The 16,316-nt window shown below is 39.9% G+C and overlaps 1 protein-coding gene across 2 annotated transcripts in view; it reads left to right on the forward strand.

The window, feature by feature from the left end:
- The window catches only part of LOC144504311 (nuclear receptor-binding protein-like), an 83,996-nt gene extending 69,196 nt beyond the window's left edge, over positions 1-14,800 (forward strand). For both annotated transcript variants that reach the window (XM_078229456.1, XM_078229455.1), the window contains 6 exons: positions 845-895; positions 1,096-1,231; positions 2,288-2,341; positions 3,724-3,787; positions 7,836-7,891; positions 9,122-14,800. In XM_078229456.1, the coding sequence (XP_078085582.1) occupies positions 845-895; positions 1,096-1,231; positions 2,288-2,341; positions 3,724-3,787; positions 7,836-7,891; positions 9,122-9,220 (460 nt within the window). In that variant the 3' untranslated portion in view covers positions 9,221-14,800. The remainder of the gene's footprint in view (positions 1-844; positions 896-1,095; positions 1,232-2,287; positions 2,342-3,723; positions 3,788-7,835; positions 7,892-9,121) is intronic.
- The last annotated feature ends 1,516 nt before the right edge of the window (positions 14,801-16,316 follow it).

Genomic DNA, 16,316 nt, shown 5'->3' on the forward strand with positions numbered 1-16,316 from the left:
TAAGGTCAGAAGTAGGAATGTTTGCAGATTGGACAATTTTCAGCACCATTCATGACTCCTCACATTGAAGCAGTCAGCGTCTGTATGCAGCATGACCTGGATAATATTCAATCTTGGGCTGATGTGCGGCACAAATGTTACTTGCCATTTAAGTACCAGGCAATGACCATATCCAACAAAGGAGGATCTAACCATTGCCCCTTAACATTCAATGGCATTACTTTTGCTGAATCCTCCACTATCAACATCCTGGTACTTTACCATTGACCAGAAACTGAACTGGACCAGCCATATAAGTATTGTAGCCACAAGAGCAGGTCAGAGGTTCAGAATTCTCACCACCTAACTCCCCAAAGTCTGTTCATCATCAAGTCAGGCGTATAAGGAATACTCTGCACTTGGCTAGATAAGTGCAACTCCAACAACATTCAGGAAGCCTGACAACATCCAGGGTAAAGCAGCCCAATTTATTAGCACCCTATCCACCACTTCCAACATCCACTCCCTCCACCATTGATGCACAGCGGCAGCAAGTGTGTACCATCTGCAAGATGCACTGTAGCTACTCAACTTTGATTGCACTCTCCAAACCCACGGTAGGGTAGTAGATGCATGGGATCATCACTGCATGCAAATTTCCCACTGAGTCTCTCACCATCCTGACTTGGAACTCCCTTCCCAACAGCATTGTGCATTGTTACGACACTGCAGCAGTTCATGAAATCTGCTCTCCACCACCATATCAAGGAAAATTAGGTATGGGCAATAAATTCTGAACTGGCCAGTAGTTCCCATGAACAAATAGAAAAGATGTTTTTCTTAAAAATTCCTTTCTTCCTTACAGATTCTCCCAGTTTCCTGCGCTGGAGTTGGATAAATTTTTGGAGGATGTGAGGTGAGAATTTAACGGCAGGGTTGGTCAACAACTTTCCCCATTGCCTATCACATGGACTAAATTAAACTTGGTTTTATAACTATTTTGCAATTGTATAAAATAGCATGACCCAGGAGTTGCTAACCTGAAAGTTAAATATTTGTTTTCTGTATGTACTGTTGTCAATGCAAGTGACCTTTGACCTTAATTTTAACCTGAAGGAATGGTATTTATCCTTTGACTGCGTTTGGAATGCCCATGCCTCAACAACCACAACAGGAGACTGTGACATCGCCTATTATCCCACCATCTGTGAAAACCCCAACACCAGAGCCTGCAGAGTTGGAGACCAGGAAGGTAATGTTGTTTCACACTTCCGCAAGATTACTTTTCAACTAAGCCAGTTCTCTCAGAAACCTTATTGTTTGAGTATGATGCTCTGAGAAGACATTTTTGAGTCACTACAGCCCCTGTTTTTGATTTGATTTATTATTGTCACATGTATTAGTATACAGTGAAAAGTATTGTTTCTTGCATGCTATACAGACATGCTATAGGGAAGGAGAGAATGCAGAATGTAGAGTTAGTCATAGCTAGAGTGAAGAGAAAGATCAACTTAATGTGAGGTAAGTCCATTGAAAAGTCTGATGGCAGCAGGGAAGAAGTTGTTCTTGAGTTGGTTGGTATGTGTCCTCAGACTTTTCCACCTTTTTCCCGACGGATGAAGGTGGAAGAGACTATGTCCGGGGTGCCTAGGGTCCTTAATTATGCTGGCTGTATTGATGCTTCTCCCATGGTCGTGTTCGGTCTGGAATTCCAGGATATTAAATCAATACCAATGAACACTACAAATCCAGTTAATTGGTAGCCCTGTAGTGTTGGGGCTCTCATTTAACCTCCACTACCAAAGAGTCCATGTCAAAACCTTAAAGTGTCACATTGCATTCTGTGGTTAGTAAGTACTGTGATCACATTGTATTGATGAAGCAGAGCTACCGAAAATACCTATTTAAATTCTTGATTTTCAAAGATCTCAAGTGACTTGGGCCTCCTACAAGCATTCTTTTATATTTTGAGATGCTCAGTCACAGCAATAGAGGCAAGTTAACATTTTGCAGACCCAGTGAGCCAGCATTATTACTATAATATAAAAACAAAATACTGCGGATGCTGGAAATCGGGAATAAAAACAGAAATTGTTGGAAAAGCTCAACAGCATCAGTGGAAAGAGAAGCAAAGTTAACGTTTCAAGTCTTTATGACTTCTGTTTAGAGTTTCTTCCTTGCATCTTATTTTGTGGGTTTGAAATAACTTGGAAGTAAAATTATTAGTTTAACTGAAATATCCATCAGCAGTGCTGGAAATGATGCGAGAGCTGACCATCACATTTTTTATTCTTTGGCATTTTCATAGGTCGTTCAGATGCACTGCAATATTGAGCCAGTTGATGAAGGAGCCAAGCATCATGTAAGCTCCCTCCCTCCTCCTAAAGCAATATTGAGCTGATTGTTTCTTGTACGCGTTTATTTTCCTGTAGCTAACAATATTCAAGCTGTGTGAATGCCAATGCTTGTGTTGAATGGGTGTATGTTTATGACAGAGTAGAGCATAGTCAGAAAACTCCCATTTGAAAGCATAACTCAGTCAGCCTATGTCAAAAATTGCACTACTATTGCATGTAGCTGCATGTTATCTGGCAAAATGTATTGTCCAGGCAAATCATTTATATTGCCATATAGAAAATCTACAAAAAGAAAAATTCTATTCTGTATTATCATCTCTTAGATGCTTCTGGTTTTTTTTGTGGTGATAACCTTGCTAATTGATATTCAATTGGCGATATTTTTCTTTAAAATCTCAGGCAGTCAGGAATACGAAATTTTGATCTTGCTGTTGGCCGAACATTTATCATTAAATTTGTTTTCTTTACATTTTTTTCTTGACAATACTGACTGAGGTATGATGCCATCAAAACAAATATCAACAGATAGTGTTGACAGGCTGCTTGTTAGAGAAACTTTGAACTGACCTCCCATATGTCCTTACTCGATATTCATAAAGGAATATTAAATGGTAAAGAATCTTCCCCTCCCCAATTTTGATTTTGCCACCCAAGTTTCCAGTCCAGATGTGCTATCAGCAACTGCTGTCCATGCATTCATCAATTGGGAGCATTTAAACTTCTTAGGTCAGAGGTTGTGGATTTAAATCCCATTCAAGGATGTGAGCATAGAACAGCAGCCATCACTATGGGAGAGGTTTGCATCTTTGGCGTTATGTTTTAAATCTCGACCTCCATTCTGCCAGTTCAGATAGGCAATACCATCATACTGTTTGGAGAACAGGGGATTTGCCTTTTTTTTGGACAAGCATTTCTCCTTCAATCAAACCACCGGAAAGATCTCACTGATCATTTGTCTGCTCTTTATGGTATCTGTCTACGCACATTTGTGAATATAAATAAGTGCAGTTCAAAAGTAATGAAGTGTTTTGAGGCATCCAGAAGACATGGTGAGGTGCTATATAGATATGGAAGTGTCTTTGTGCTGCCCTCGGTTAGATTAACTAGTTTGGCATTGAACCTAGGTTTTTTTATTCTTTCAGTATTCTATCACATGGTATGTTTACTCAATAAGCCATTGAGGGCACTTTACACTCATTTATAACTGTGAACTATTCAATTAGAAATATCACGGGGTCTATCATGAGTTGATAAGTTGCAGACCAGATGTGTTGGTGTGCTTGACAGTTAATCTTTTTATGTCAGCTGATTGCTCAGAAAATAACGGTTCAGAGGGAAAGAAAAGAGGAACATTTCCTTATTTGTTGCTGTTTCTTTTCTCTTTCAGTTAACTCTACTCTTGAAACTGGAAGACAAGCTAAATAGACACCTCAGCTGTGACCTGTTGCCCAGTATGTACTTTCATCTATTACTTTGTGCCCCTCTGCATTTCACTACTTTACCAGAATACATGATTTGTTTAATTTCACAGAAATTTAAATTAGACCACCGAATTGATCGAACAAACTGTATTGATTTAAAATTAAATTGTTAAAGGACAGCTAGAGGGAAGTGGCATTTTCCAGATGTGAAATGTTTATCTTATGTACATAACTTCATCTTGCATCCCAACATAATGTCATTTTTCAGAGCCACTTTCTGATGCGCCTATGTACCTTTTGAGATGGGCTGAACAAAACATTTCAGTTTGCCACAAAATTGCTCTCTAGTGTCAATGCAATATGTTCTGACTTGCGATCCAATGCCCGTCAAATGCATCCAGCAATCAATTTTCTTTATTATTTCACACACCATTATTACTTCTCATCACCAAATCCTCTCCCTGTTCTGATTGCCAAATGAGAGGGATTTAGATCAGAACTTGCAGCTCAAGATGGGGCATCATGAGGCACTGTGGGCCATCAGCAGAATTTTAATCAACCCCAGTCTGTCACCTCACGGTCTGATATACCCTCCCTGTACCATTAAGCCAGATGACCAGCTCCAATACAATATAGAGCGTTCCAGGAGGAGCACCAGGCCTAAAAGAAATCACGTGTCAACCTGGTGAAGCTAAAACATAGGCCTACTTGCATGCTAAATAAAAGAAATAACATGCTAATCAGTCCCACAGATGACAAATCAGATCAATGTTCTGCAGTCCAGCTACGTCAAATTGTGAATACAGATGAAAAACTAAACTACTGGAGGAGTTGGCTCCACAGGCAATGCCATCCTTACTGATGGGAAAGACAAGGCTGAAACATTTGCAAATCCCTTCAGCGTGAAGTGCCAAGTGGATGCTCCATCTCTTCCTCCTGAAGTCCCCAGCATCACAGATCAATTAACTCTTCAGCCAATTTAATTAGCTCCATGTGTTATCTAGAAATGTCTGAATGCAACAAAGATAATACGTCCTGGTAACAGCCCAACTGTAGTACTAAAGACCTGTGCTCTACAACTAGATGTGTGCTTCTTACCAAACTGTTCCAGTACACCACCAATACCTGGCAATGTGGAAAATTGCCCTGGTGTCTTGTCCCTAAAAAGTAGGACCACTGGTTGGAGTTTTACCTCACACAAAGGCAGATGTTTGTGGTTATTGGAAGTTAGGAACTCCTCACTGTGGTGTCCTTGGCCCAACTATCTTCAGCTGTTTCACTGAAGATGCTCCCTCTATCACAAGATCTCAGGAATGGGATGTTTGCTGGTGATTGCAAAATGTTCAGCACCATTCGCGATTCAGATATTGAAGCAGTCGGTGTCCATTTGCAGCAAAACCTGGACAACTTTCCAGCTTGGACTGATAACTGGCAAATAGTATTCACACCACACAAGTGTTAGCAATGATTATCTTCAAGGATGAATCTAGCCATCTCCTCTTGACCTTGATGGCATACCATTTTGGTCCAGCAACAGTGAAGGAATGGTGATACAGTTCCAAGTCAGGATGATGTATGGTTTGGAAAGGAACTTGACGGTGTTCGCACACGTCTGCTGCCCATGTCCTCCTTGATGCAAAAGATTGTAGATTTGGAAGGTGCTGTCCAAGAAGCCTGGTGAGTTGCTGCAGTGTATCTTTTATGTTGTACGCAATCCTGCCACTGTACGTCAGTGGTGGAGGGAGTGTGTTTAGGGGGTGCAGTGCTGATCAAGCAAGCTGCCTTGCCCTGGATGGTGCTGAGCTTCTTGAGCACTATTGTTGCTAAATCCCCCACTATCAATGTCCTGGGGATTACCATTGACCCACTGGACCAGCCATATAAATACTGTGCCTACAAAGGTCAGAGGCTGGAAATTCTGAGGCAAGTAACTCAACTCTTGACTCCCTAAAACTTGTCCTCCATCTACAAGGCACAAATCAGGCATGTGATGGAATACTCTCCACTCGATTGGATGGGTACAACTCCAAAATTACTTAAAAGCTCGACTCCATCCAGGACAAAGCAGCTGCTTGATCAGTGCATCCACTGACCTAGACATTCGCTCCCTCCACCATGCACAGTAGCAGCATTGTATACCTTGTACAAGATGTACTGCAGCAACTCACCAGGTTTCTTCAACAGCACCTTCCAAACTATGACCTGTCCCACCAAGGTGGATAAGGGCAGCATGTGCCTGAGAGCACCATTACCTCCAAGCCATATACTGTCCTGATTTGGAGCTATATCATTGTTCCTTCACTGTCGCAGGATAAAAATCCTGGAATTTCCTAACAGCACTGGGTGTAACTACACCACTTCGAAGGCAGTGGTTCAGAAAAGTGGCTCACCACCATTTCAAGGGCCAATTAGCATTGGTTGACAAATGCTGACCTTGCCAGCATTGTCCATTTTCCATGAAAGAATTTTAAAAATCCAAACTGGCCAATTAGCACAGGTTAGTCTATCACAATCATCATTCAAGTGATGGGAGTGTTGTTGCCAGAGTTATCAAGTGGCATTTACTCAGCAATGAGTTGTTCACTGATTCTCTTTGAGTTCCACTAAGGCCACTTGGCTCAAGACCTCATTACAGCCTTGGTACAAACATGGACAAAAGATTTGAGTTCAAGTGATGAGTGACTGCCCTTTACATGAAGGTAGTATTTAACTAAGTCTGGCATCGAGGAACCCTAGTAAAATTTAAAAGTAATGGAAATTCTGAGGGGAAAATTTCACCTGATTGGTGTCACATCAAAGGAAGATTGTTGCAATTGTTGGAGGCTGATCATCTCAAACTGCAAGACTTCACTTCAGGAATTCTTCATGATATTTTCTTAGGCCCACCTATCTTCATCTGCAACATCAATTACGTTCCCAGCATCTGTCTCTGAAGATGATGCTACTTGTTACCTTTCCATATATGGCCCCCTGGTTGCTTCTCCTTGTGAAAACCAAGAATCTTAGAACACCAGGCTCTTCTCTTTCTCCCACTTCCCCCATCCCTGCCAAACCCACAGAAAGAGGAGTAAGACTTCAAGACTCTTTCAATTAGCAACATCCAGGAATGTTGATGGAAACCTGCAAGTAATATGATTGAAACATTTGGGGTTACACCCTTAAAGCACAGCAAACATTTTAAACAAGTGAGGTTTTTCAAATCTATAAACGGTGCACAAACTTTGGATTTTGGACAAACAAAGCACGTAAAATTCTTTGGATGAACACTTGGGCCTTTGCAAAGTTGCCTATAAGTGCAAAGAGCAGAATGAGAAATTAGCTTTTTAAAGAAAAACTATCAAATCGCTTCTTTGACAAATAGTGGACTGTACGTGGAGCATGACTGTCACAATTTTGAAGAATGCCTGAGATCCTTGTGCACACAGTCATCATTATTTGGGTAATACAACTGAGAGAGCATTTTAGCCCAGCTCGGAGGCAAGTCCTCTGCTAGAAGTTAGGTGGAAAAGCATGAAATTGTCTTTTACCTCTCCCAGCCAACTTTTCAACATCATTGATACTCTGCAAATGTCATTAAGTCACATCATAAAATTCACAATGTTGAGTTAGCTCCTAAGTTAACCTCATCTATCTATTTTACTGTTGAGAGAATGTAACAATTGTTTCTTGGTACTTTATCTTTCTGTGCTGCAGATAAATAGGGTACGGAGTTGCATTTGATTCCGGCCAAGTTTTTATTGGCTATTTTGGCAGAATGTGGTGCTTTCTGTCTGGAGGTGGAAGGAATTACGAGGATCCCTAGATATCGCATTAGCTTTTCGACAGATGAATCTTTGGAAAAAAGGCAAAGGCCTGAGAGAATTGAATGTTGCTGGGGAACATTTAAGGAGGCGTACGTATTGCAGTAGTTACAAAAAACATGAGGTTTAAGAAAGTAATGAGATAAGGAAGAGTTTAATGTTTAGAAATGCCATCTTTGACAGAACCACCAACTGAAACAGCTGGGCTATAATTACCAGAAGCAAGGTCACTGCTTCCCAAGCAGTGAGTGGCACTAACATTTCTCTGTTCCTTCTAGATGAAAGCTGTCAGGAGCTGGCAGCAGAACTTGTACAGCTGGGATTCATCAGTGAGGTAATCAGTTTAGTTTGTTTTTCTTTTTTTTTCAAAACTTATAGCATTTATTTTTTCCTATTTGCCCCCTGTGTCTCATTGCTCAGTTTTGGTTACTCAAGTGCTGCAAATCTCAGGTCATTACCCACATTCCTGGGCTTGCATATCAGTTGACTTATTTAACCATTTTATGAAAACTATGTAATTAGCTTAAAACTATAAACCACATCTTCCTTCTGAACAGAAGGAATTGAAAAATATTTCTAACCATCCTATCTTTTCATTGTCATCATATTCCAATTATTCTGACCAAAATGAACATCATTGAACCTCTTGTGTGATTAATAGTCGAATGCTGAACTACTGACTTGTTGACTCTATTTTCTAGAGATTAATGCGAACAAAGAATAATAGGCCATTCAGCCCTTTGAGCCTGCTCTGCCATTTAATAAAATTATGGCTGATCTGATAGTTACCTCAAATCTGCACCCCACCATCTCTGATAACTTATTTCCCCATTGCTTACCAAGAATCTATGCATCTGTGCTTTAAAAGTATTCAAAGAGACAGCTTTCAAGGCCTTTTCAGGAAGAGTTCCAAAGACTCATGGCGCTTAGTGAAAAATGTTCACCACATCTGTTTTAAATGGGCAACCCCTTATTTTTAAATAGTGATCCCTCGATCTTCTCACAAGAGGAAGTATCCTCTCCACACCCTGGCTGTCAAGACCCTCAGAATCTTGTATGTTTCAGTCAAGTCACCTCTTACTCTTAACTCCAGCAGATACAAGTTTAGCCTGTCTAACCTTTACTCATAAGACAACCCACCCATTCCAGTTATTCAGAATCTAATGTGTATTTCAGAGCTCAAGGCAAATTGCATGGATATGACTGCACATGTTTGATAAGGGAATATTTGCAATTCTATTCTAATTTTTTAAAAAGAACTTGTCTTTTGCATGCAGATGGAATTTGTAGACCAACAAATAATGTATTAACAAGTGTTACAATTGTAGAAAATATTACTTGTATTTAAAATAATCAGCAATTGAAGGGGTAGTTTGGGGGATGATTGAAATATTGATTTTCTTTTGCTGTACGCTATTATTAAAGTTGATAGTTTTAGAAATGTGCATGGAAATGGGGTGTGTGTTTGTGCCGACCCTAGGAATTGAAGAATATTCCTCTTAATGTACAAAATGTGTTTCTTTTGTCTTTGAAGTCATTGCTTTTTCCTATCTCTGTTAAACAGATTGATCAGAGCAGGTTAACCACTTTGCTCGAAGACGCATTCAGCAAATTCTTCTACAGCAGGAATGGCTCCCTCTCTGATGTCACTGTTTCGTCATAGCTACGCTAAAGTCATCATTTGACACAGCTACTTCATTACCGGTCTGAGACGGGCAAAAGACAGCATCACAGGAAGCCATGCATTCTGGCTCAATTGCATGTTGTAGAAGGGTGATGTTGAGTTCCCAGCTACAAATGGTGAACATCCCACCTTTGAAAAGTTCTTTTGTCAGTATTATGTCCCATCTGTGCTTCACCTGTGACTGTCGTATTTTCTTTCGCCGTATGACTCGCAGAGCGCTGCCACATTGGAAAGGTGCTTTTCTCTTATCAGAAGTATAGGTGGGCTGGAGGCAGGGTTTGGGGTTAGAGGGGGCAGTGAGAAGGCTGCTTAAACTGACGTGGAGGCACCACAGGAGAGAGAAAAGGCGAGGGGTCTGCACACAATGAAGTGTCACTAGATACATTTTTGTGAACTTTCAATATGTTGTACCGCTTTATATATGCCAGTGATGTGCATGTTTCCTCTATGTTGTATAATCTGCACATTTGTTTTCCAAGATGGGGGATGCTAGGTGATTTTTATTTTAATGACTTCCTGACAGTGTTCTAATAATCACACATTAAGAGCCCACCCCATGAAAAAAGGTTCCCACTATTTTTCAGTGGTGGTCACAAACCTGGGTGGTTATTTAATCTTTTTGAGTGGCCAGTTCGGTGAGCATATCCAAATTGGTCAGTGGAATTTCAGTGAACCATTCTGGATCTAAGCACAAAATTGAAACATCCCACTGCCATTTCTCCGATGTGTATAGAATTCCTGACCCGGAAATGAACTTTCATTGCAAATTAGTTACAAGTGTTAGGAGTCAGTTGATACACCAGGGCTGCCTTTGTTTTAACTGAATGCTTTATTGAAGCCTTCCATCACCCTGTCCCAGTCTTTTATGTAAAGCCAAACAGTGATACAACCTATAATCCTTACCCTGTAGTGCTTTGACTTATGCGTGCCCGAGGTTGTGTAGTAGTTCCTGCTATTTGTTTTGATACAAGAGCACACCGTTGCAATTGTATTGATCATTTGTTAGCCATGTGTTTCTGAGAGGTCAGTTGGCCAAAGGAAGCTAAGATGATTTATGTTTCATCTTCTGTCTTGAGCCAAATAGTGCAAGTGCCCTTAATATTAAACGGGCACGTTTTTTGGTTATTTTAATTTGTGAGCAAAGAGAAGGTGTGAAGTCTGTTTGCAAGAACCAGTTTGCCAGGAACCTTCTCTGATTAAGTCTTGCATTTTCTCATCTTAGTTTCTTGTATATGTTTTGGAATGTTTTCAACTCTTTCTGCACATAGACAATGGAATTTTCAGATAAAGGGAACTGAGATGCTGATGTAAGATGGTAAAAAGAATAATTTGGCGTGGGATGGACAGGGTTGGGGGAGAATCAGAGACTTAATTAGAATTGCTGTAACTTTTGGGAATTGCAAAATACTGTATTGTGGCGTTGTTTAAAGCCCTGTCTGCGTTTCGTGCAGCATTCATTGGAGCAAATATACTGTGCTGAAAAAACAGTGCGTGGCTGTTCTTTTGTTGTTAACCCTGATTGAGTAGCAAAACAATGTGTTTGAATCTGTGTGTGGGCGAATGCTTTTCAGGTTTCCCCCTGCCTTGCAACTTGTGTGTATTGAAGTTGTCAGGTATGAAGGGATGATTGCCCACACTGCAGTACCGGAAAATTCTAAACACCATTCCATGTATATTGTGGAGCGTTGCTTGCTGTGATTTTTTTTTCTCTTTAAAAAGACATCTTTCTTTGTTTGAACTATTTGGTCTGCAATTCATTCACTCTTTCGTTTGGACAAAAAAAAAATTTTGTAAGAGAGTGAGGTCAACAATGGAGCTTCGTATTCAAAATTAATAAGAATTGGTATTTGGTTAAAATGACTTTTGGAAGTTGATTTTTTAAGGTTTTCTGTTGTATTTATTGTCGTCTCCTTGAGTTTAATAAAATTGAGACAACGTCTTGATACTATGTCAAAGGCACATCACCTGAACATGAAAGATCTGTGCAAAACTGGTTTTGCTAAGTACACATTGGTGTGAGAGACCAATAGCCAGTGTGTATTTATCTGCAGCTTCATGACTGTATCCCAGAATCTGAAAGTTGCATTTTTCCAGTTCTGCAACTGTTTGAAACCTTTGAGGTAACTCTAAATTGTGTAGGTGTGACAGTCTACATCACTTGTCCTTTGGGTGTAAGTCACTTTTTTTGATTATGGTATTTTGCTTAAGTAAAAGTTTACATATCACATGGGGCTCATTATTAGGTTTGCTGTTTCATAGACATGTGGCTTATTTGGGGGAAAGCGAGTATTTTCCAATTATGAAAGGGTGCATTACTGTGTGGTTTCTTCTCAGGTTAAATACATTATTGTGCAATGTCATGAGCTATCTTGCTTGAGAAGCAGAAGACTTATCAAAGGTGGAACTGACTTGCAACCCATTTTCAAAAATATGTATATCAAACAATGTACACAACCGTTAAAGGTCAGATTGTGTCTTAGTCACTTGTCTCCAGTTAGATCGATGAGGCTGGCCAGAGACTTGAGCACTACAATGGCTAATGCCTGCCTCGAGGAGCACAAGAGTCCATAAATTCAAGAAGTTGCCTATTGTTTGTAGTTTCCCTTTCTCTTCCATCTCCTCCTCCTCCCACTAAAACAGTTATTTTATGAACATTAGTTTGGACCCAATCTGCCACTCTTAACAAAAATAGAACAAAATTAGTAATTCCTTCTGAAATTTTCATTCAATCGAAGAGAACAAAGGTCTGGAGCTCTTTCTAATTTGTTAGTCACTGAATCTGTCAAAATTTACATGTGTTGATGGTTTTGGGCACCAGGTTAAATGTGTTGCTCCATACTGATGACTGTTGACCATCATTTCCAAGTGTTTAGCACCCAAGCAGAGCACAGGTCAAAACTGCACCCCTGGTGAGAATTTGTTTAAACTATTTCCTTAAATTGAATTATTTCCCTTGTTGGGGCAGAGGTTATTCTTAAAAGTCAAATTCACCATCCACTTGGATTGTTCCTTTTTCCAAATCCAATAGTTGGTATGTCACACAATAGAAATTTGATTTGACTACTTCTTAAAAATGTCAGTAGATTGTGTCTTTTTTTCTGGAGGCTGATTCGGTTCTTTCTTTAAAAAAAAGACTGCATTTTTAAAGAAGACATTGGAAAAAATTCTGTTTTCGTCCATCTCCATTGAAATCAAGGTTCCTTCTTGTAAGTTCCTATTTTTGGAATTTATAAAGGTTTGTGACTTTAGTGGGGGGATGAGAAAAAGCAGATTTATTAGTTTTGGTTTTCCAATGAACAGAATCTTTAATGGTCCCTTGAGTATGCTTGGACATTTTTCTTTCAAAGTGACAGGAATGCTCAGAATGAAAATCTTGCTGAATAAATATATTTCTTGCAGTAGTCAGTATTCATTATGACTTTCCAAGATGTTGCATTACTGGTATGTAAAGCAGTTTGTGGAACCATCCATCAGGGCAGTGGCCTGTGCATTTTGTCCCTTGTTTTTGTTACTTACTAGCTACTTGTTAACTGAAACAGAAATAGTTGTAATGTAATCTTTTGCTCCCCTTTCAGTAGCAGTGACTTAGGAACAATAGTGTTTTTGCCTTAAAAGCTAGGGAAGGACAAAGAATATTGAAGGATTAGGCTGCATTACTTGTATTATTTCCCTGTGACACTTGTGTCCTGGGGAAGGGGAGGGCAGTTATGCATCAGGTGAAGAAGTGGTACAGGAGAAATGTTGATATTTGCCATTTTTGAAAGGCTGGGAATTCTGCCCACTTAAGTCCTATTAGCAGAAGAATCAGACGTAGTAAAACACAGCGTAAGTACATGGGATACTGTGAATTTTCTATTCTCAAGTGATGAGCAAATGTTTTGCACTGTTTACACGTTATGACTTTCTGAATCTGCTGAAGTGCTGTGATTTGGTCCGTTGACAAGATGACAATGGTTCTTTTTCTTGTTGGGAGAAAAAAAATTAATTCCAGGCTGGGATTGTTTTAATTGCTTTAAACACTTCCTTTTGCAACACTAGCTGTGGGTATCATTGGGTCTTTGTTCACCAGTAGCATTCAAATACTTGTTAATGTCATGTTTTCACACTGGGAAACTCCAGAGATCAGTCATCAAGGCTACAACTATTGGGAGGTTACCACATGAATTTTCTGTTGCTGTTTCAATCGCACAATGTTTTATCCAATAATAGGGAGTGTTATGCCACAACTGTTACCCACTGGTATCTGATACTCCAGGTTGATACAATCATATCCTAGGTTTCTTTGGACTGGCTATGAGAGAGAAAGAGAAGTGATTGCTTTTTGCTTCAAGGCTACCTTAAAGACTAAACCTGCTGTAAAATAACAGCACATCATGGCATATGTTGGTGCCTTATAAATACATGCCACCCAATAGAAATCGACCTCAAGATTCACGATTTCACTAATGTGGTTAAAATGTTATTGCACGTCTTGGAGAGTGGGAAACCCACATACCAGTGCATGTTGCTCCACTTATTATCTTGGCTATTTTGCAGCAGTCTGTTGACAGTTTTACAGTGGCTCTCTCTGTCTTAAACTTTGGGCATTCTGGAGATAACTAGAAGATGCCAAAATGTTCCATTTAATTGGTCATGGTAGGTAGTACAGTGAAAGTTCATTCGCTACGCTGGCTCGCACGTGTTTTCCCCTCAAATCTCGTTTCATATGAACTGTGTTGGTGCAGAAGGCATTTGCTTTTATAATATTAGACTTTTGAAAATAAATGTTAATTCCATCTTGCTGCTGTGTTCAGCAGCTGGCCATGTTCAACAGGAATTCCCAATCTTGACTAATTCAAAAGAAGAGACACTGAGCAGAGTGCTGAATATATCCCTATTGTGATCCAGAATGTTTTTCCAAGTAAATTGCCCCTTGGAACGAACTCCAATTGGCCTGGAGAATCTCAAATTAAACACTTTTCTTTTTGTCTTTTAGGGCAAATTAAACACTCTTGCAGGTCTGGATTTGTTCAGAAGAGAGTGCAACATATCAGGGAAATAGTCAATTTCTTCCTTAAAACTTTAAGCATGTATCCCTTTCTCTATTTCAAGCTATTTTCCACCTTCTCCCCTGCTCTTCTTGAGGCAAAATGGATGCAAGTGAGAGTTCTGATCTATATTTTAATTCAAACTTTTTCAGATTCCCACAAACATTCAAGTTCGAAGTAACGTGGGTATGAAAATGCCCAGTGTAGTTTTAGTGGAACGATGCAATCATTAAGCTAGTGTTGCCATAGGTTGTGTTTGAAGGAATGCAATTGTTATTGCCCGGTCCTAAGGAATTGAGGGAAAAGCTTACTTACTAGCTTTGCACAATGTGGTGATGCCTTGCAACATTCTATTTGTTATACTAGTTCTGTATTGTACCAAAACCCTTATTTAAATGCAAAATGTGTAAATATGAAAATAGAAAGAACTTTGAAGGTGGGTTGAAAGAATTTTCAACTATTTTTTAAAATGGTCAGTCAAACAGCTTTCACATTTTGTTCCGCTTTGTTGAAATAAAAAAGTGTAAATTTCCATGTTGTAAGCATACTTCTTGTTGGGAAAGGCAGTGGATGAACACACAAATTAGGAGCAGCAGTAGGCCATTCAGTCCCTTGAGCCTGCTCCACCATTTGATAAGATCATGGCTGATCTGATTGTGGCCACAGCTCCACTTTCCTGCCTGTTTCCCCTATACCCTTAGATAATTGATTTGACAGGGGAGTCATTCAAACTCTGCCTTAAAAATATTGTGACTCAGCTTCCACTGCTTCCTGGGAAGGAAATTCCACAGACTAAAGACTCTCAGAAAAGGTTCTCATCTTGACTTTAAATGGGCGACCCTCAACTTTTAAACTGCATCCAGGAAACATAGTCTTGGCCTCTATCTAGTCAAGCCCCTCAGGATATTATGTTTCAATAAGATCACCACTTTTGCTAAATTCCAATGGATAACAGGCTCAACCTTTCCTCATAAGACAACACCTTCATCCCCAGGGACTAGTTGTTATCTGAACTGCTTCTAATGCAATTATAATCGTTTCTTGCACAAGGAGATCAAAACTGTACACACGCTTGTGTTCCATTGAAAATTTCAGGATGTCAAAAGGCTTAAGCTCTATACTAGGTTCTCGAGCTTTCATCTGGATTTTATCTATCTTTCTAGCTGTCCAGGTGCATTTTATCATGAGACCTTCCAATGTCCACCAGGCATGTTACTTCCTGGCTAGTTAACCCTTGACTTTTGAGGACGACCTACTTCTGAAGCTTTGTTGCCTAATATTCTTTCATGGGATGTAGCATCGCTCGCTGGCTCCTCCTCCCCCCCCCCCCCCCCCCCCCCCCCCCCGGGCAATTAGGCAACCACATTGCTGCGGGTCTGGAGTTGCATGTAGGCCAGGTAAGGGCAGCAAATTTCCTTCCCTAAAGAACACTAGTGAACCAGGTGGCTTCTTACGGCAATCGGTCATTGTTAAACTTCTAATTACAGATTTATTTATCAAATTCAAATTTTACCATCTACCATGATGGGATTCAAACCCAGGTCCCCAGAGCATTCCCCTGGGTTTCTGGATTACTAGTAAAGTGCCAATACCACAACGCTACTCCCCATAACTAAGTTATTTTCATACGAGTGCATTACAACAATGTCTGTACTTCAAAAATACTTCAGGATACCCTGTGGCTTCAAAAGATGCTACATTTAATACACATTCTTTAGATGTCCCCAGATTGGTTCCTAATTGATTCTATTACTTATTCATTCAAGACTAATGAATCTTCAAGTTGTCTGAATTTGCTTTGGTGATTTGCTTTAAAATCAGTTTGTTCCCCAATCAGCAGCATATGTTATTGGATTCCTTCATATCACTTCAAGAATATTTGTTTTTAAATGTAATTTTCTGTTCTGCCTTACCCTAGGGTATTGGTTGTTGCTAAGGAATAGTTTCACTGATTGCTATCTGGTACCTTGCTGAGGTAGCCATTATTTATGTGAGCCTGTGATGCTGTAGTGTTACCTATTCCGAGCAAGAAGTCTCACAACCCCAGG

The sequence above is a fragment of the Mustelus asterias genome, chromosome 15, assembly GCF_964213995.1.
Source record: "Mustelus asterias chromosome 15, sMusAst1.hap1.1, whole genome shotgun sequence".
Taxonomy (NCBI): Eukaryota; Metazoa; Chordata; class Chondrichthyes; order Carcharhiniformes; family Triakidae; genus Mustelus; species Mustelus asterias.